The sequence below is a fragment of the Ranitomeya variabilis genome, chromosome 3 (genome assembly GCF_051348905.1).
Source record: "Ranitomeya variabilis isolate aRanVar5 chromosome 3, aRanVar5.hap1, whole genome shotgun sequence".
Classification (NCBI taxonomy): domain Eukaryota; kingdom Metazoa; phylum Chordata; class Amphibia; order Anura; family Dendrobatidae; genus Ranitomeya; species Ranitomeya variabilis.
The window spans coordinates 509,465,275-509,486,878 of NC_135234.1; the positions used below are offsets into that span (position 1 = coordinate 509,465,275).

The window sequence follows — 21,604 nt, forward strand, 5'->3', positions numbered from 1 at the left end:
AGCAGTGGGCTGCTATTTTTAGGCTGGGGGGTCAATATCTGTGACCCCTTACCAGCCTGAAAATACCAGCCCCCAGCTGTCTGCTTTAGCAAAGCTCATTGTCAAAATGTAAAGGTACCCCACACCTTTTTTTGAAAAAAAAAAAATATATATAATAATAATAATAATAATAATAATAATAATAATAATAATATATATATATATTTATTTATATTATTATTATTATTTTTTTTTTTAAAGCGTGGGGACCCCTCTATTCTTGATAAACCTGACAGCTGAGGGTTGCAACCCACAGGTGTCAGTTTTGCCTGGCTGGTTATCAAAAATACAGGGAAACCCATGCTTTTTTTATTGATATATCTATAGTACAGGTGGATGATTAATACTCCCATCAGCCACCACCTACTCTCACCATTATTAGAGGCAGCAGGTGTAGGTTGATGGGAGTATGGGAGTAATAGTACCATCAGCCACCACCTGCTGTCGCTGTTATCAGTTGAATACAACTCTCAATCTACCCTGCTCCCACTGATCACTGGCATTCTTCAACACCCAGCACCGGAAAAACAGGACAAACTGTAGCGCTGCTTCTTAGGAGCCAGAACATATCACACTGATGACATCCCTCTGTCATCCGTGTGCACGCTGCTTTGCGGCCAGTGATGCTGTTAAAAAAACAGACTTGTCAGCTTATTATGCCCATGAACACAAGTCCCTGGAAACACACTAATATGTGCAAAGACCCATTCATTTGAATGGGTCGGGATGTGCAAGTGTCTCTTGTACTTGTCACCACACATACCAGACACAATGACGACTGAAAGAAGCCTTATTCCAAAGCTCCAAATCCACTACATAACCAGTGAAATTATAAAATATGACTATTTCTTACAAATTCTACTTTACCACTGTCTCATGACCCAGATTTCATACGGAGGTTTTTTTTTTCTATTGCATATCTTATTGCTCAATTCGTAAATTGAAGAACTTTTTTCTAGGGGTGGATAATGTAATGATATATCACTGTATGAATTACTATACATTTAGTGCCTATAGCTATATAGTACATATCTGTAAAAACACCATGTGCCTGAGTACATCAACACCGTTCAGACTTGATAGTATCACATTTCTTCTCACAATTAAAAGTGGCACTATTCTACTTTTGTGCATCAATATCCCAGTCATGTTACAAAAAATAATTGACAAAGGTCCTTTTGTGATATTGTGTGAATAAAGGAAACTATTGCCATATTTGTTCAACAAATCTTTGGTACAAAAGCCAAAAAAAGTCCAAAAACACAAAGTTAGATTGCAGTATACAAAATAAAAACGCTTATGTCTTGATTTAGGGTCTTCAAAATAAAATAAAAAAAATAAGTGATAACCAATACTAATGTTCTGTTTGGTCTATTGATGGGTCTCACCTCAAATATGATTAAAACATAAACACCAGCTAAGATAATGGCTGCAATCGTTACTTGGGTCTCAATTCCCGCACTAAGATACTGATGAGTTACAGACAGTGGGACGAGTTGAGTCTCTTGAAGAAATGCTTGAATATTTATTGAAATTGTTTCACTGGGAATCAAAATAAACAAGATTAGCCAGTAACAATGCATAATTAGTTTTAACAGTAAGATAATTTATTCATAGATTGCATACGTTATTTTATTAACAAGGCATAATAATGAGGGAATTCGATAGATATGGATCATAATGTCTACAGCTTCTATACAAACCAATCTGTCTCCATGGTAACAGTACAAACTTTTACCATGAAGACATTGCGCAAGTATGCATAGGAGTTGTGCAACCCCTGGCAAAAACTATGTAATCACCGGCCTTGGAGGATGTTCATTCAGTTGTTTAATTTTGTATAAAAAAAGCAGATCACAGACATGGCACAAAACGAACATTTCAAATGGCAACTTTCTGGCTTTGAGAAACACTAAAAGAAATCAAGAACAAAAAATGTGGTAGTCAGTATTGGTTACTTTTTTTAACCAAACATAGGGTAAAAATTATGGTATCACCTTGTATATTTTCATTACCAAAACTAACATCTGCATCAAATTAGATCTGCTCATTAGTCTGCATCTAAAAAGGAGTGATCACACCTTGGAGAGCTGTTGGACCAAGTGGACTGACATGAATCACGGCTTCAACACCAGAGATGTCAATTGAAACAAAGGAGAGGATTATCAAACTCTTAAAAGAGGGTAAATCATCACACAATGTTGCAAAAGATGTTGGTTGTTCACAGTCTAAAATATGTCTAAAATCTGGACCAAATACAAACAACATGGGAAGGTTGTTAAAGGAAACATACTGGTAGACCAATGAAGACATCAAAGCATCAAGACCGGAAACTTAAAGCAATATGTCTCCAAAACAGGAAATGCACAACAAAACAAATGCGGAACGAATGGGTGGAAACTGGAGTCAACGTCTGTGACCGAACTGTAAGAAACCGCCTAAAGGAAATGGGATTTACATACAGAAAAGCTAAACAAAAGCCATCATTAACACCTAAACAGAAAAAAAACAAAGTTACAATGGGCTAAGGAAAAGCAATCGTGGACTGTGGATGACTGGATGAAAGTCATATTCAGTGATGAATCATGAATCTGCATTGGGCGAGGTGATGATGCTGGAACTTTTGTTTGGTGCCATTCCAATGAGATTTTTTAAGTTGACTGCCTGAAGAGAACATGCAAATTTCCACAGTCATTGATGATATGGGTCTGCATGTCAGGTAAAGGCACTGGGGAGATGGCTGTCATTACATCTTCAATAAATGCCCAAGTTTACGTTGATATTTTGGACACTTTTCTTATCCCATCAATTGAAAGGATGTTTGGGGATGATGAAATCATTTTTCAAGATGATAATGCGTCCTGCCATAAAGCAAATACTGTGAAAACATTCCTTGAAAAAAGACACATAAGGTCAATGTTCATGTGTTCAGGACCTGTGGTAATCATGTGACCAGCATTGATCACTGGATTGGTCCATGAACACTAGATAACAATCATTGCAAATCTCAGAAAATCATGCATTGACTAAGATCGGGTACGATCGAAACGCGTCGCATGTACTCTGTACTTGGACTTTTGCGCTAAGGCAAGGACTGTTTGTACTACACCAATTTTTAATGGAGAAATAAAGCATTTGAATTTTATGGAGCTGGAACGCCTTCCTTACTTGGTCAATGTCATGGCCTGCAAATAGTCCAGATCTCAATCCAATAGAAAATCTTTGGTGGAAGTTGAAGAAAATGGTCCATGACAAGGCTCCAACCTGCAAAGCTGATCTGGCAACAGCAATCAGTGAAAGTTGGAGCCAGATTGATGAAGAGTGCTGTTTGACACTCATTATGTCCATGCCTCAGAGACTGCAAGCTGCTATAAAAGCCAGAGGTGGTGCAACAAAATACTAGTGATGTGTTGGAGTTTTTTTTTTGTTTGTTTTTCATGATTCCATAATTTTTTCCCTCATACTTGAGTGACTCCATAATTTTTCCCCTATGCTTGGTTAAAAAAAGTAACCATTACTGACTACGACATTTTTTGTTCTTGATTTCTTTTAGTGTTTCTTAAAGCCAGAAAGTTGTCATTTGAAATGATTTTAGTTTTGTGCCATGTCTGTGATCTGCTTTTCTTCTACAAAATTAAACAACTGAATGAACATCCTCCAAGGCCGGTGATTCCATAATTTTTTCCAGGGGTTGTAGATGCACTGTAATAGTTCCTTTTATCAGTAAAATGTAAAACACTTCAACATTTTTTAAAGCAGAGGTTAAGGAAAAAAAATTATAATCTACATCAATTAGTTCTTAGCTCCTTTAAGTTACTGACTGGCTTGTAGTTACAGAATTGGTTTCCATTGATATCGAGCTATTAAAGGGAACCTGTCAGCAGGATTGTGCCCAGTAACCTACAGACATCGTCAGGTCGGTTTTGCTGATTAAAATTATACCTTGGTTGATATACAAATAGTCTCTTCAGAGATGAAGAGGACTAGAACTCTAGTGCCACCTATTGGAAGTAGCAATCCTAACAGTCAATGTCGACCCTTTAACGAGCTTTTTCACATGACATAGGCTAAAAGCCAAACCAGAATCTCAATTTGCAGGCACTGTTTCGGGGTACTGCCCCTCGTCAGTGCAAAGTGTGAGATCTGGTTTGGCTGTGTGAGAGGCGTCTGGCCGTGACCAAGTAGTAACATTTCTCCTTGTGGAGAGTGACATGTTAACATGTCACTCCCCGCAAGGAGTAACGTTACATTGGTTGACGAAATCCATCTTATGGTTGTTCTTTAATTTCAATTTTTAGTTAATGATATGCCCATGTCCCAGGGTGGGCCTGGAGAGGGGGTCTTTATGTAGTGCTCTGATTAGATATTCATTATGCAGACTGCTGGCAGGTCACTGATCCCGCACTGACGTGACCCCTAGTTTGCATAATGAATATCTGTACATAAAAAAAAAAGAAAAAACTTTCTGCAGGCAGGTGCCACCTGCTCTGCAGCATAATCAATGTTTTATGTGCCAATAATAACTGTTCATGTTATTCAGCTAGAAAAAAAAAAATTGAAAATGGTGCCTGCCGCGCCTGCGTAGTAGCAGCTATCGGTGTATATAGCGGTGATCAGATAGCTGCTACTGTGCATGTGCCTGTAGCACCATCTTACTGGAAAAGGGAAAAAAAAAATCCTCCTCCAAGATTACTCGGCTCACGCCTGCGAAGTACCAGTTCTCGAAGATAGCAGAGAGCTGCTACTTCGCTGGCTGCGCCATCTTGGAGGTGGAATTTTGATATTGATAATATGTTCTATAGTCATTAAGAGGAAAAAAGAGACACTAAGAACACGCAACGCATTTCCCCAATACCAGGTTCCTCAGGGGTGAAGATAAGAGTGGTACTAATACGAAAAGATTACTTCGCTCACAAAGATACCACTGTTGATTAGCCGATTATAACACCACAGATGTGGAAGCACGAGGATCAATCCCTACGGATGCTATGCTAAATGATGCAATACATTATTATATTATCATGTATCATATTTTCAAAATCATTTCCCTGACAAACTTCTGAGTAGTTGTATTGGGGTATAGTCAATGTATCTCCTCTCTGCTTAGATATAAATAGTGTTAGAAGACTTTTTTTTACCGACTGCTAGTTACCATTTTTTTTGTCACAAAGCAGTGCATGACATACCAGCAGGTTGCTGACTTGTTATGATTTTCCCAATGGCAGGGAAATCAAAACAACAACGGACTAGCTCTCGGGTGATGGAAACTAAAGTGACCGTGACCTGAACCTGACACGACACTGGAAGTAGCCGGGGAGTGTTTCCTACGATGCCCTAGACACCACGCGCCAGCCGGAGATCTAACTACCCCTATCAGAGGAATATACAGGCCTGCCTTACCTCCAGAGATGAACCCCAAAAGGAGATAGCAGCCCCCCACAGATATTGACGGTGAGTCAAGAGGAAAAGACATACGTAGGATGAACAGCAGATTTAGCACAGTGAGGTCCGCTTACTAGATAGCAGAAGTACAGGAAAGAGTCACTTCACGGTCAACTTCAAAACACTACTCAAAAACACCATCCTGAAATTACTTTAAAACTCCAGTGACAACTCATGCCACTGGAGTGGCAATTTCAGTCCGCGAGAGCTTCCAGCTACAGAGAGTCACATTGCAAATAGCTGGACAAAAATAGCATAAACTAGAAACAAAATACAACTTAGCTGAACAGGATCTTGAGGCAGGAGAATGCAACAGAATGCTACTGATACATTGTTGGCCGGCATCAGACCAGCAGCCAAGCAGCCTTAAATAGGAAACTCCCCTAATGGGTGTCAACAGGTGATCAAGGATAGAAGGCGGCAAATAAGTGGCACTACCATAAAACACCACCGGGGGAGCCCACAAACAGAATTCACAACAGTACCCCCCCCTTAAGGAGGGGGCACCGAACCCTCACCAGAACCACCAGGGCGATCTGGATGAGCACTATGAAATGCACGAACCAAATCAGGAGCATGAACATCAGATGCTGTCACCCAAGAATTATCCTCCTGACCATAGCCTTTCCACTTAACCAGATACTGAAGTTTCCGTCTGGAAACACGGGAGTCCAAGATCTTTTCCACCACATACTCCAACTCACCCTCAACCAGCACAGGAGCAGGAGGATCAGCAGACGGAACAACCGGCACCTCATACCTCCGCAACAATGACCGATGAAAAACATTATGAATAGTAAAAGATGCTGGGAGGTCCAAACGAAAGGACACAGGATTGAGAACCTCCAGAATCCTATAAGGGCCGATAAACCGAGGCTTAAACTTAGGAGACGAGACCTTCATAGGAACAAATCGAGAAGACAACCAAACCAGGTCCCCAACACAAAGACGAGGACCGACACGCCGATGACGATTAGTGAACTGTTGAGTCTTCTCCTGGGACAACTTCAGATTGTCCACAACCTGTCCCCAAATCTGATGCATTCTATCAACCACAGCATCTACTCCAGGACAATCCGAAGACTCCAATTGACCGGACGAAAAGCGAGGGTGAAACCCTGAATTACAAAAAAATGGAGAAACCAAAGTGGCAGAACTGGCCCGATTGTTAAGGGCAAACTCTGCCAATGGCAAAAAATCAAGCCAATCGTCCTGATCAGCGGACACAAAACACCTCAAGTAAGTCTCCAAGGTCTGATTAGTACGCTCAGTCTGGCCATTAGTCTGAGGATGGAATGCAGACGAAAAAGACAAGTCGATGCCCATCCTGGCACAGAACGCCCGCCAAAATCTAGACACAAACTGAGTACCCCTGTCAGACACTATATTCTCAGGAATACCATGCAAACGCACAACATTCTGAAAAAATAGAGGGACCAGCTCAGAGGAGGGCGGCAATTTGGGCAAAGGTACCAAGTGAACCATCTTGGAAAAACGGTCACACACCACCCAGATGACGGACATCCTACGAGAAACAGGAAGGTCAGAAATAAAGTCCATAGAGATGTGCGTCCAAGGCCTCTTAGGAATAGGCAAGGGCAACAACAACCCGCTGGCCCGGGAACAGCAGGGCTTAGCCCGAGCACAAACATCACAAGACTGCACAAAAATACGTACATCTCGAGACAAGGAAGGCCACCAGAAGGACCTAGACACCAGATCCCTGGTGCCAAAAATTCCAGGATGACCTGCCAACGCGGAAGAGTGAACCTCCGAAATAACTCTACTGGTCCAGTCATCAGGGACAAACAGTCTACCAGGCGGACAGCGATCAGGCCTATCCACCTGAAACTCCTGCAAAGAGCGCCGCAGGTCTGGGGAGACAGCTGACAATATCACCCCATCCTTCAGGATGCCAGTAGGTTCGGAATCACCAGGCGAGTCAGGCTCAAAACTCCTAGAGAGGGCATCCGCCCTCACATTCTTAGACCCAGGCAGATATGAAACCACAAAGTTAAATCGAGAGAAAAACAACGACCAGCGCGCCTGTCTAGGATTCAGACGCCTGGCTGACTCAAGATAAATTAGATTTTTGTGGTCAGTCAAGACCACCACCTGGTGTCTAGCACCCTCAAGCCAATGACGCCACTCCTCAAATGCCCACTTCATGGCCAAGAGCTCCCGATTTCCAACATCATAATTTCGCTCAGCGGGCGAAAACTTTCGAGAGAAAAACGCACATGGTCTCATCACTGAGCAGTCAGGACCTTTCTGCGACAAAACTGCACCTGCTCCGATCTCGGAAGCATCTACTTCAACCTGGAACGGGAGCGAAACATCAGGCTGGCGCAACACAGGAGCAGAAGAAAAGCGGCGCTTAAGCTCCCGAAAGGCCTCCACAGCCGCAGAGGACCAATTAGCAACATCAGCACCCTTCTTGGTCAAATCAGTCAAAGGTTTAGCAATGGCAGAAAAACCCGCTATGAATCGGCGATAGAAATTAGCAAATCCCAAAAATTTCTGAAGACTCTTTAGAGAAGTAGGTTGTACCCAATCACAAATAGCCTGAACCTTAACAGGGTCCATCTCCATAGATGAAGGGGAAAAAATATATCCCAAAAAGGAAATTCTCTGAACCCCAAAAATACACTTTGAGCCCTTCACAAATAGAGAATTAGCTCGTAAAACCTGAAAAACTCTCCTGACCTGTTGAACATGAGATTCCCAGTCCTCCGAAAAAATCAAAATATCATCCAAATACACAATCATAAATTTATCCAGATATTCACGGAAAATATCGTGCATAAAGGACTGAAAAACGGAAGGGGCATTCGCGAGACCGAAAGGCATTACCAAATACTCAAAATGGCCTTCAGGCGTATTAAATGCGGTCTTCCACTCATCCCCCTGCTTAATCCGCACCAAATTATACGCACCACGTAGATCGATCTTAGTGAACAACTTCGCCCCCTTTATGCGAGCAAAAAGATCAGTCAGTAAAGGTAACGGGTACTGGTATTTAACTGTAATCTTATTCAGAAGTCGATAGTCGATACAAGGTCTCAATGAACCATCCTTTTTACCCACAAAGAAAAACCCTGCCCCCAGTGGAGACAAAGAGGGGCGAATATGACCCTTTTCCAAAGATTCTCTGATATACTCCCGCATAGCAGTATGTTCAGGTACAGACAAATTAAACAAGCGACCCTTAGGAAATTTACTACCGGGAATCAACTCAATAGCGCAGTCACACTCTCTGTGAGGGGGGAGAGAATCAGTTTTAGGCTCCTGAAAGACATCATAAAAATCTGACAGAAATGCTGGGATCTCAGAGGGAGTAGATGAAGAAATGGGAACCAAAGGTGCATCCCCATGAATCCCCTGACATCCCCAGCTCAGCACAGACATTGATCTCCAGTCCAAGACTGGATTATGAATTTGTAACCATGGTAATCCAAGTACTAATACGTCATGTAGATTATATAACACAAGGAAACGAATAATCTCCTGATGGTCTGGGGAAAGATGCATAGTCACTTGTGTCCAATATTGTGGTTTATTGCTAGCCAAAGGTGTAGAATCAATACCCTTTAAGGGAATAGAAACCTCCAGAGACTCTAAATCAAACCCACAACGCTTGGCAAAGGACCAATCCATGAGACTCAGAGCGGCGCCAGAATCCACATAAGCATCCACAGTAACAGATGATAAAGTACAAATCAATGTCACGGACAAAAGAAATTTAGACTGCAAGGTACCCATAGAAAAAGATTTATCAACCTTTTTATCAACCTTCTTTATGCGTTTAGAGCATGCTGATATAACATGAGCTGGATCTCCACAATAGAAGCACAACCCATTTTTGCGCCTGTAATTCTGTCGTTCGCCTCTAGACAATACACTATCGCATTGCATATGCTCTGGTGCCTTTTCAGAGGTCACCGCCAAATGATGCACAGGTTTTTGCTCAGAAGATACCGCCATATGGTGCACAGGTCTTTGCTCAGAAGATACCGCCATATGGTGCACAGATTTGCGCTCCCGTAAACGCCGATCAATCTGGATAGCCAATTTCATGGCATCATTCAGACCTGTAGGCACAGGGAACCCCACCATGACATCCTTCACGGCATCAGAGAGACCTTCTCTGAAATTAGCTGCTAGAGCGCACTCATTCCATTTAGTAAGCACCGACCATTTACGAAATTTTTGGCAGTATATCTCAGCTTCATCTTGCCCTTGGGAAAGAGCTATCAAGGCTTTCTCAGCCAAAATCTCTAAATTAGGTTCTTCATAAAGCAACCCCAAAGCCAGAAAAAACGCATCTACATTTAATAACGCAGGATCCCCTGGCGACAATGCAAATGCCCAACTTTGTGGGTCACCCCGCAATAGAGAAATAACAATTTTAACCTGTTGCGCAGGATCACCAACAGAGTGAGATTTCAGAGACAAAAACAATTTACAATTCTCTCTGAAATTCAAAAAACGGGATCTGTCTCCGGTAAAAAATTCAGGCATAGGGATCTTAGGTTCAGACATTGGAGCACGTATAACAAAATCTTGTAAGTTCTGGACCTTTGTAGCCAGGTTATTCAGACCTGCAACCAAACTCTGTGGATCCATGATTCAAACAGGTGTAACCAAAGCCATTCAGAGATTAAGAGGAGAGGAAAAAAAAAAAAAAAGGCTGAAGACTGCAGTTTAAGCAAGGAGTACAAATAAGCACTAAGGTGCACTTTCCAAACACAGAAGGAAAAAAAACCTTTTCATATCCTTTCCTGCTTTAGTGCATAGTTTTAACACATGATGGCCGGCCAAACTTATGATTTTCCCAATGGCAGGGAAATCAAAATAACAACGGACTAGCTCTCGGGTGATGGAAACTAAAGTGACCGTGACCTGAACCTGACACGACACTGGAAGTAGCCGGGGAGTGTTTCCTACGATGCCCTAGACACCACGCGCCAGCCGGAGATCTAACTACCCCTATCAGAGGAATATACAGGCCTGCCTTACCTCCAGAGATGAACCCCAAAAGGAGATAGCAGCCCCCCACAGATATTGACGGTGAGTCAAGAGGAAAAGACATACGTAGGATGAACAGCAGATTTAGCACAGTGAGGTCCGCATACTAGATAGCAGAAGTACAGGAAAGAGTCACTTCACGGTCAACTTCAAAACACTACTCAAAAACACCATCCTGAAATTACTTTAAAACTCCAGTGACAACTCATGCCACTGGAGTGGCAATTTCAGTCCGCGAGAGCTTCCAGCTACAGAGAGTCACATTGCAAATAGCTGGACAAAAATAGCATAAACTAGAAACAAAATACAACTTAGCTGAACAGGATCTTGAGGCAGGAGAATGCAACAGAATGCTACTGATACATTGTTGGCCGGCATCAGACCAGCAGCCAAGCAGCCTTAAATAGGAAACTCCCCTAATGGGTGTCAACAGGTGATCAAGGATAGAAGAAGGCAAATAAGTGGCACTACCATAAAACACCACCGGGGGAGCCCACAAACAGAATTCACAACACTGACTATTCCTATCCCCTGTAAATTGTTGACATGGGAAGGATAGATTCCAATAAGTTTATCTTTAGACTCAGTAGGGATAGAAGGGACAGCCATCACGGGGGTGTCATTTTGTGAAGGTCCTTAGGGCGCCAACCCCCGCTGACAGGTAGGGCATATCAAGGATATTCAGCCCCTCCCCAATTTTTTACAGCTATTTTTTCCTGCTAATACACCTTAAGTACAAATGCACTTTATAGACAACTAGCTGAAGAGCCCAGCGTTGCCTGGGCGTAGTAAATATCTGTGGTTAGTTATAGCACTTCACTTCTCTTATTTTCCCATCACGCCTCTCATTTAGCACCTCACTTCTCTCATTTTCCCATCACACCTCTCATTTTCCTCCTCACATTTCTCATTTTCCCCCTCACTCCTCTCATTTTCCCCCTCACACCTCTTATTTTCCCCCTCACTCCTCTCATTCCCCCCTAACACTTGTCATTTCGACCTCACATCTGTCATTTTCCGATCACTCCACTATTTTCCCTTACTCCTCTCATTTTGCACTCACACTTTCATTTTCACCTCACACCTCTCATTTTCCCCTCAGTATATACGTTTGTCATCTCCCTTAAATATAGTATACACCTGTACAGTATGACATCTCCTGTATATAGCATATACCTGTATGTCATCTCCCCTGTATATAGTATATACCTGTATGTCATCTCCCCTGTAAATAGTATATAGCTACTGTATGTCATCTCCCTCTGTATATTGTATATACCTATGTGTCATCTCCTCCTGTATATAGTATATACCTGTGTCATCTCCTCCTGTATATAGTATATGCCTGTATGTCATCTCTTCTGTATATAGTATTTACCTGTCTGTCATCTCCTCCTATATATAGTATATACCTGTATGTCATCTCCCCTGTCAGGGGTGGATTAAAGATAGCCAGGGCCCCAGGCTGTTCAGACACTGTGGGCCCCCCGGTCATGTGATTGGGTCATGTGACGGGGTCATGCTATACCTGAACAAGATTATTCCAGAAAAATAGTTGCTGTGTGAAACTATAACCTGTCAAACATCCATTGATCTAGTCAATTTACCCTTCAGTTAGGAAGAAAAAAAAAACAAAAAACAATTCTTTCACCATAAGTGCCAGTATTCACAGGAGATCTGTACTTAGTATGCAGTGTCTGTGTAGAGGTAATACAGTGTTCACCGGTGACATTACACAGAGGACTTCTGTATATAGTATACAGTGTATAGTGTCAGTGTATAGGTAACACTGACTCACCAGTGACGTCTCTAGGTGACGTCCTTCATCTTTCATCCCGCACAGACCGCCATCACTTCATCCAGCCAGATCTGTCTCCAATCCTGCCCCATGTCTTTCATTCTGCCCCGTGTCTCCAATCATGCCCCATATCTACATTCTGCCCATGTCTCCTATCCTGCCCCATCTGTCTTCAGTCCTGCCCCCAGTATGTCCAGCATCTCTGCCCCCAGTGTCCAGCATCCTGCCCCAATGTCCAGCATCCTGCCCCAATGTCCATCATCTCTGCCCCCAGTATGTCCAGCATCCTGCCCCCAGTGTGTCCAGCATCCTGCCCCCAGTGTGTCCAGCATCTGTCCCCAGTGTGTCCAGCATCTCTGTCCCCAGTGTGTCCAGCATCTCTGCCCCCAATGTCCAGCATCCTGCCCCAGTGTCTCCAGCATCCTGCCCCAGTGTCTCCAGCATCCTGCCCCCAGTGTGTCCAGCATCTCTGCCCCCAGTGTATCCGGCATCTCTGCCCCCAGTGTCTCCAGCAATCTGCCCCAGTGTCTCCAGCATATTGCCCCCAGTGTGTCCAGCAATCTGCCCCAGTGTCTCCAGCATATTGCCCCCAGTGTGTCCAGCATATTGCCCTTAGTGTGTCCAGCAATCTGCCCAAGTGTCTCCAGCAAATTGCCCCCAGTTTGTCCAGCATTCTGCCCCAGTGTCTCCAGCATTCTTCCCCCAGTGTCTCCAGCATATTGCCCCCAGTGTCCAGCATATTGGCCCCAGTGTGTCCAGCATATTGCCCCCAGTGTGTCCAGCATATTGCCCCCAGTGTGCAGCATATTGCCCCAATTGTTTCCAGCATATTGTGTTGTGAATTCTGTTGTGGGTTCTGCTCTTGGGCTCCCTCCGGTGGTTATAAGTGGTAGTGCTGCTGTTTATCCTTCACAGCAGTCATCAGGTGCTTCCACTTTGGACGGGGCTTTTTAGTCTGGCTTCACCCTTTAGTGAGTGCCAGTTGTCCATTGTTTTTCTGGAGGATTCACATCTCTGCTTGGTTTCTCCTGCTAGATTGTCCAAATCATCAAAGATAAGTCCTGGCTTTGTTTTTGCAGTCCACATGCGGTGGACTTTATAGTTCAGTGAATTGCTATGTATTTTCTTGTCCAGCTTTGTCTGTGTAAGGATTTATTCAGTCAAGCTGGAAGCTCTGGAGTCGCAGAGTTACCCTCCATGCCTTTAGTTAGGTGCGGAGATTTTTGTATTCTCTGTGGTGGATTTTTGTAGTATTTTAATACTGACCGCACAGTACTCTGTCCTGTCTTTTCTTCCTAGGTAGCGTGGCCTCCTTTGCTAAATTCTATTTTCAGTCTGCGTTTGTAATTTCCCTCTCCTCTCACAGTCAATATTTGTGGGGGGCTGTCTTTCCTTTGGGGATTTTCTCTGAGGCAAGATAGTTTTCCTGTTTCTTTCTTTAGGGGTAATTAGTTCTCCGGCTGTGACGAGGTGTCGAGGGAGTGACAGGAACATCCCACGGCTACTTATAGTTGCAGTGTTAAGTTCAGGGTCTGCGGTCAGTATAGAGGCCACCTACTCCAGAGCTCATCCATGCTGCTCCTAGGCCACCAGATCATAACAGTACAACTGGCCTACAATGAGTTAACCGCATCTCAAAAGAAGGGAAAGAAAGTGCTGAGCCATTTTTTTCTGTACTCTGTTGTGTTTTTTTTCCCTCTTCACCTCTGGGTGGCTCAAGAGTTAGGTGCTGACATGGATGTTCAGGGACTTGCTTCTCGGGTGGATCAACTTGCTGCTAGAGTGCAGGGTATTTCTGATTATATCGTGCAGACTCCTGTTTTAGAGCCTAGAATTCCTACCCCCGATCTGTTTTTTGGGGACAGGTCCAAATTTTTGAGCTTTAAAAATAACTGTAAACTGTTTTTTGCTCTGAAGCCCCGTTCCTCTGGTGATCCCATCCAGCAGGTAGAAATTGTCATATCTCTGTTGCGTGGCGACCCTCAGGATTGGGCATTTGCCCTGGAACCTGGGAATCCAGCCTTGCTTAATGTAGACACCTTTTTTCAGGCGCTTGGGTTATTGTATGATGAACCTAATTCTGTGGATCATGCTGAGAAAACCTTGTTGGCCATGTGTCAGGGTCAAGAAGCGGCAGAATCATATTGCCAGAAATTTAGAAAATGGTCTGTGCTTACTAAGTGGAATGAGGATGCTTTGGCGGCAATTTTCAGAAAGGGTCTTTCTGAATCTGTTAAAGATGTTATGGTGGGCTTCCCCACGCCTGCAGGTCTGAGTTATTCTATGTCTCTGGCCATTCAAATTGATCGGCGCTTGCGTGAGCGCAGAGTTGTGCACACTATGGCATTGTCTTCCGAGCGGAGTCCTGAGCCAATGCAGTGTGATAGGATTGTGTCTAGAGCTGAACGCCAAGGATTCAGACTTCAGAATAGGTTGTGCTTTTACTGCGGCGATTCTGCTCATGTTATTTCTGATTGCCCTAAGCGTGCCAAGAGAATCGCTAATTCCGTTACCATCAGTACTGTACAACCTAAATTTCTGTTACCTGTGACCCTGATCTGCTCATTATCGTCATTCTCTGTCATGGCATTTGTGGATTCAGGCGCCGCTTTAAATTTGATCGACTTAGAATTTGCCAGACGTTGTGGTTTTCCCTTACAGCCTTTGCGGTGTCCTATCCCTTTGAGGGGTATTGATGCTACACCATTGGCTAAAAATAAACCTCAGTTTTGGACACAGTTAACCATGTGCATTGCGCCAGCCCATCAGGAAGATTGTCGTTTCCTGGTGTTGCATAATTTGCATGATGCTATTGTGCTGGGGTTTCCATGGTTACAGGTACATAATCCGGTGTTGGATTGGAAATCTATGTCTGTGACTAGTTGGGGTTGTCAGGGGGTTCATGATGACGTTCCTCTGATGTCAATTTCCTCCTCCCCCTCTTCTGAAATTCCTGAGTTTCTGTCAGATTTCCAGGATGTTTTCGATGAGCCCAAGTCCAGTTCCCTTCCACCGCATAGGGACTGTGTTTGTGCTATTGACATTCAACCAGCGGCGGACACCGCGTTGATGCACGTCATCCATTTACAACTTATTGGGGCCGGTAACACAGTGGCACCTATCCTACAGGACTCTCAAGGAGACCTTGCACAATAGAATTTTGTGCCACTACACGAGTAACTATTGGCCAATATATACAATACCATTTATGGTGAGGAACTCATTATTATATGCCAGCACATTGAAAGTTATCCTGCTCTTTAATTCTATGGGATACATACCTATCCTGGCTATTCTAGTTACCAACCTTACCACAATTTGAAGAACTATGCGTTCATATCCAACTGATCTGAGGTCCATTTACAATTAATATATAGGATCTTACCTATACTCTGCGACCCTCTACATCTGACAAGCAGTCGGTCTACTGAAGAAGGTCTTATTGTTTTGACCGAAATGTTTATGCTGGACTGCGATCCAAGTAATAAATATTTAATTCTTAAAATCATCACTATACACAAGTTGAGTGCCAAGTTATTTACTTTCTATAATCTTACTGGCGTGGGCAACCTATCTTGAGCACCAACACAGCTGTGCCACGATATACTTCACTATTGACTTGATTCCAGGCTCTAAGTTTCCTAAGGGCCGACTTTTCAACCTGTCTGTGCCTTAACATGCCGCCATGCGGAGCTATGTAAAGGAGTCTTTGGAGAAGGGGCATATTCGGCCATCTTCTTCTCCATTGGGAGCAGGTTTTTTTTTTGTTGCCAAGAAGGATGGCTCCTTGAGACCCTGTATTGATTATCGCCTCTTGAATAAGATCACGGTCAAATTCCAATACCCTTTGCCTTTGCTTTCTGATTTGTTTGCCAGGATTAAGGGGGCTAGTTGGTTTACTAAGATTGACCTTCGAGGGGCATATAATCTTGTTCATATTAAGCAGGGTGACGAATGGAAAACTGCGTTTAATACACCCGAGGGCCATTTTGAATATCTTGTGATGCCATTCGGACTCTCTAATGCCCCATCTGTGTTTCAGTCCTTCATACATGATATTTTTCGGAATTATCTTGATGAATTCATGATTGTATATTTGGATGATATTTAGATTTTTTCAGATGATTGGGAGTCTCACGTGAAACAAGTCAGGATGGTATTTCAGGTCCTTCGTGATAATGCCTTGTTTGTGAAGGGGTCTAAGTGTCTCTTTGGAGTACAGAAGGTTTCTTTTTTGGGCTTCATTTTTTCTCCATCATCTATAGAAATGGATCCGGTTAAGGTTCAGGCCATTCATGATTGGATCCAGCCCACATCCGTGAAGAGCCTTCAGAAATTTTTGGGCTTTGCTAATTTTTATCGCCGTTTCAGTGCCAACTTCTCCAGTGTGGTTAAACCCCTGACCGATTTGACGAGGAAGGGCGCTGATGTAGCTCATTGGTCCTCTGAGGCTGTTTCTGCCTTTCAGGAGCTTAAGCACCGATTTACTTCTGCCCCTGTGTTGCGTCAGCCGGATGTTTCTCTTCCTTTTCAGGTTGAGGTTGACGCTTCTGAGATTGGGGCAGGGGCCGTTTTGTCTCAGAGGAATTCTGATGGTTCCTTGATGAAACCGTGTGCCTTCTTTTCTCGAAAGTTTTCACCTGCGGAACGCAATTATGATGTCGGCAATCGTGAGTTGTTGGCTATGAAGTGGGCATTTGAGGAGTGGCGACATTGGCTTGAGGGGGCCAAGCACCGTATTGTGGTCTTGACCGATCATAAGAATCTGATTTACCTCGAGTCTGCCAAACGACTGAATCCTAGACAGGCCCGATGGTCCCTGTTTTTCTCCCGTTTTGATTTTGTTGTCTCGTATCTTCCGGGTTCTAAGAATGTTAAGGCTGATGCCCTCTCTAGGAGTTTTTTGCCTGATTCCCCTGGGATTCTTGAGCCGGTTGGTATTCTGAAGGGGGGGTGATTCCTTCTGCCATCTCCCCTGATTTGCGACGGGTTCTTCAGAAATTTCAGGCTGATAAACCTGATCGCTGTCCAGTGGGGAAACTGTTTGTTCCTGACAGAAGGACTAGTGAAGTGATTTCTGAGGTTCTCTGTTCTGTGTTGGCTGGCCATCCTGGGATTTTTGGTACCAGAGATTTGGTTAGTAGGTCCTTTTGGTGGCCTTCCTTGTCGCGGGATGTGCGTTCGTTTGTGCAGTCCTGTGGGACCTGTGCTCGGGCTAAGCCTTGCTGTTCCCGTGCCAGTGGGTTGCTTTTGCCTTTGCCTATTCCTGAGAGGCCCTGGACGCATATTTCCATGGATTTTATTTCTGATCTTCCTGTTTCCCAGAGGATGTCTGTTATCTGGGTGGTCTGTGACCGGTTTTCTAAGATGGTTCATTTGGTACCTTTGCCTAAATTGCCTTCCTCTTCTGAGTTGGTTCCGTTGTTTTTTCAGCATGTGGTTCGTTTGCATGGCATTCCGGAGAATATTGTGTCCGATAGAGATTCCCAGTTTGTTTCAAGGTTTTGGCGGTCCTTTTGTGCTAAGCTGGGCATTGATTTGTCTTTTTCTTCCGCATTTCATCCTCAGACAAATGGCCAAACCGAGCGAACTAACCAGACTTTGGAAACTTATTTGAGATGCTTTGTGTCTGCCGATCAGGATGATTGGGTGGCTTTCTTGCCATTGGCCGAGTTTGCCCTTAATAATCGGGCTAGTTCGGCTACCTTGGTTTCACCATTCTTTTGTAATTCTGGGTTTCATCCTCGTTTTTCTTCAGGGCAGGTTGAGTCTTCTGATTGTCCTGGGGTGGACTCTGGGGTTGACAGGTTGCAGCAGATTTGGGCTCATGTTGTGGAAAATTTGGTGTTGTCTCAGGAGGAGGCTCAGCATTTTGCCAACCGTCGTCGGCGTGTGGGTTCCCGGCTTCGGGTTGGGGATTTGGTCTGGTTGTCTTCTCGTCATGTTCCTATGAAGGTTTCTTCCCCGAAGTTCAAGCCTCGGTTTATTGGTCCTTATAGGATTTCTGAGATTATCAATCCAGTGTCTTTTCGTTTGGCCCTTCCAGCCTCTTTTTCCATCCATAATGTTTTTCATAGATCTTTGTTGCGGAAATATGTGGTGCACGTGGTTCCCTCTGTTGATCCTCCTGCCCCGGTGTTGATTGATGGGGAGTTGGAGTATGTTGTGGAGAAGATCTTGGATTCTCGTTTTCAAGACGGAGGCTTCAGTATCTTGTCAAGTGGAAGGGTTATGGCCAGGAGGATAATTCTTGGGTTGTTGCCTCCGATGTTCATGCTGACGATTTGGTTCGTGCCTTCCATTTGGCTCGTCCGGATCGGCCTGGGGGCTCTGGTGAGGGTTCGGTGACCCCTCCTCAAGGGGGGGTACTGTTGTGAATTCTGTTGTGGGTTCTGCTCTTGGGTTCCCTCCGGTGGTCATAAGTGGTAGTGCTGCTGTTTGTCCTTCACAGCAGTCATCAGGTGCTTCCACTTTGGACGGGGCTATTTAGTCTGGCTTCACCCTTTAGTGAGTGCCAGTTGTCCATTGTTTTTCTGGAGGATTCACATCTCTGCTTGGTTTCTCCTGCTGGAATGTCCAAATCATCAAAGATAAGTCCTGGCTTTGTTTTTGCAGTCCACATGCGGTGGACTTTATAGTTCAGTGAATTGCTATGTTTTTTCTTGTCCAGCTTTGTCTGTGTAAGGATTTATTCAGCCAAGCTGGAAGCTCTGGAGTCGCAGAGTTACCCTCCATGCCTTTAGTTAGGTGTGGAGATTTTTGTATTCTCTGTGGTGGATTTTTGTAGTATTTTAATACTGACCGCACAGTACTCTGTCCTGTCTTTTCTTTCTAGGTAGCGTGGCCTTCTTTGCTAAATTCTGTTTTCAGTCTGCGTTTGTAATTTCCCTCTCCATATTGCCCCCAGTGTGTCCAGCATATTGCCCCCAGTGTGTCCAGCATATTGCCCCCAGTGTGTCCAGCATACTGGCCCGGGCCCCCCAGATTGCCATTCGCAATTTAAAAAAAAAAAAAAAAAGAGTTCTCCTCACCTGTCCAGGCTCCTTCTGCAAAGCAGCTCCCTCCAGCAGCACGCACTCGCCGGCGACTGACAATGATGTCAGACGCCGGCGACGTGCGCGTTGCGGCTGAGGTCATCTTCCAGCCTCTGATTGGCTGGCAGCTGTTAACTACATCAATAGTGTTTAACTGCCGCAGCACCGGTAGGGGTCCGGTGAGCAGATGAGATGGGGCCCAATGCGGGCCCCCTCTGCCCGCCGGGCCCATATGCCAGTCAGGGCAGTAATGCCCTGATGGCGGCGGGCAATCTGAGCGGTAGCCCAAGGCCCCCCAAACCACTGGGCCCTGGGCTACCGCCCAGATTGACCCTATTAAAATCCGCCCCTGTCCCCTGTATATAGTATATACCTGCTGTATGTCATCTCCTCCTGTATATACCTATGTGTCATCTCCTCTTTTATATAGTATATACCTGTATGTCACCTCCTCCTGTATATAGTATATACCTGTGTGTCATCTCCTCCTGTATTTAGTATACATCTGTGTGTCATCTCCTCCTGTATTAGACCTTGTTCACATGTTATTTGGTCAGTATTTTTACCTCAGTATTTGTAAGCTAAGTTGACAGCCTGATAAATCCCCAGCCAACAGGAAGCCCTCCCCCCTGGCAGTATATATTAGCTCACACATACACACATAATAGACAGGTCATGTGACTGACAGCTGCCATATTTCCTATATGGTACATTTGTTGCTCTTGGAGTTTGTCTGCTTATTAATCAGATTTTTATTTTTGAAGGATAATACCACACTTGTGTGTGTTTTAGGGCGAGTTTCATGTGTCAAGTTGTGTGTGTTGAGTTGCGTGTGGCGACATGCATGTAGTGACTTTTGTGAGTTGAGTTTTGTGTGGTGACATGCGTGTAGCAACTTTTTGTGTGTCGAGTTGCATGTGACAGGTTAGTGTAGCAAGTTTTGTGCAACAAGTTTTGCGCATGGTGAGTTTTGCGCGTGGCGAGTTTTATGGGTGGTGCGTTTTGAGTATGTGCAAGTTTTGTGTGAGGCAACTTTTGTATGTGTTGCAACTTTTGTGCATGTGGCAATTTTTCCGCGTGTGCAAGTTTTGCGTGTGGCGAGTTTTCCATGAGGTGAGTTTTGCATGTGTGGCGAGTTTTCTGTGAGGTATGTTTTGCACGTGTGGCGAGTTTTGCGTGAGCCTAGTTTTGCATGTGGCGAGTTTTGCATGTGGTGAATTTTGCGCATGTGTTTTGACTTTTATGTGGCGAGGTTGGTGTACGAGGTGTGGTGAAATGTGTGCTGAGGGTGGTATATGTGTTCAAGCATGTGGTAGTGTGTGGCGCATTTTGTGTGTGTGTGTTCATATCCCCGTGTGTGGCGAGTATCCCATGTCGGGGCCCAACCTTAGCAACTGTACGGTATATACTCTTTGGCACCATTGCTCTCATTCTTTAAGTCCCCCTTGTTCACATCTGGCAGCTTCCAAGTCAATTTGCTTCCAACGCTTTTCCTTTCACTTTTTTCCCCATATGTAGATAGGGGCAAAATTGTTTGGTGAATTGGAACAAGCGGGGTTAAAATTTCGCCTCACAACATAGCCTATATACACTCTTGGGGACCAGATGTGTGACTGCAAAATTTTGTGGCTGTAGCTGCGACGGTGCAGATACCAATCCCGGACATACACACACATTCAGCTTTATATATTAGATTTGGTGCCATATTAACATCCGGGCTGACAAGTAAGAGTCCTATTACTTCAACGTATAAATTTAAACCCATAAACTAGAGATATGCCACAGAGATATACCTTATTATATATATATATATATATATATATATATATATATATATATATATATATATATATATATATATATATATATATATTTTACGCTACCTGAGTGTGTTGGGGGACACTCGCTTGGCATGGGATTCGAGCACTCAGGCACGGTACCTCACACAAATCAGTCCATGTGGTTTATATATATGTATATATATATATACATATAAACCATATGAGCTGATTTGTGTGAGGTACCGTGCCCGAGTGCTTGAATCCCATGCCAAGCGAGTGTCCCCCAACATACTCAGGTAGCGTAAATATATGTAAATATATATATATATATATATATATATATATACACACACACACAGACTATTTTTTTTTTCCTCCCCCTAACACCAATAGGGTCATGTAGGGGGTAGAAGGGACAGCCACCAATGCAGTTAGGCAGGAAAAAGTATAGCAACCGTATAGGATCAGGCACATTTCGGGTT

The 21,604-nt window shown here is 44.0% G+C and overlaps 1 protein-coding gene across 4 annotated transcripts in view; it reads right to left on the bottom strand.

The window, feature by feature from the left end:
• The window catches only part of OCA2 (OCA2 melanosomal transmembrane protein), a 685,962-nt gene that overhangs the window by 271,079 nt on the left and 393,279 nt on the right, over nucleotides 1-21,604 (bottom strand). For all 4 annotated transcript variants that reach the window (XM_077296885.1, XM_077296884.1, XM_077296887.1 and 1 more), the window contains one exon: nucleotides 1,428-1,581. In XM_077296885.1, coding sequence (XP_077153000.1) covers nucleotides 1,428-1,581 — 154 coding nt within the window. The remainder of the gene's footprint in view (nucleotides 1-1,427; nucleotides 1,582-21,604) is intronic.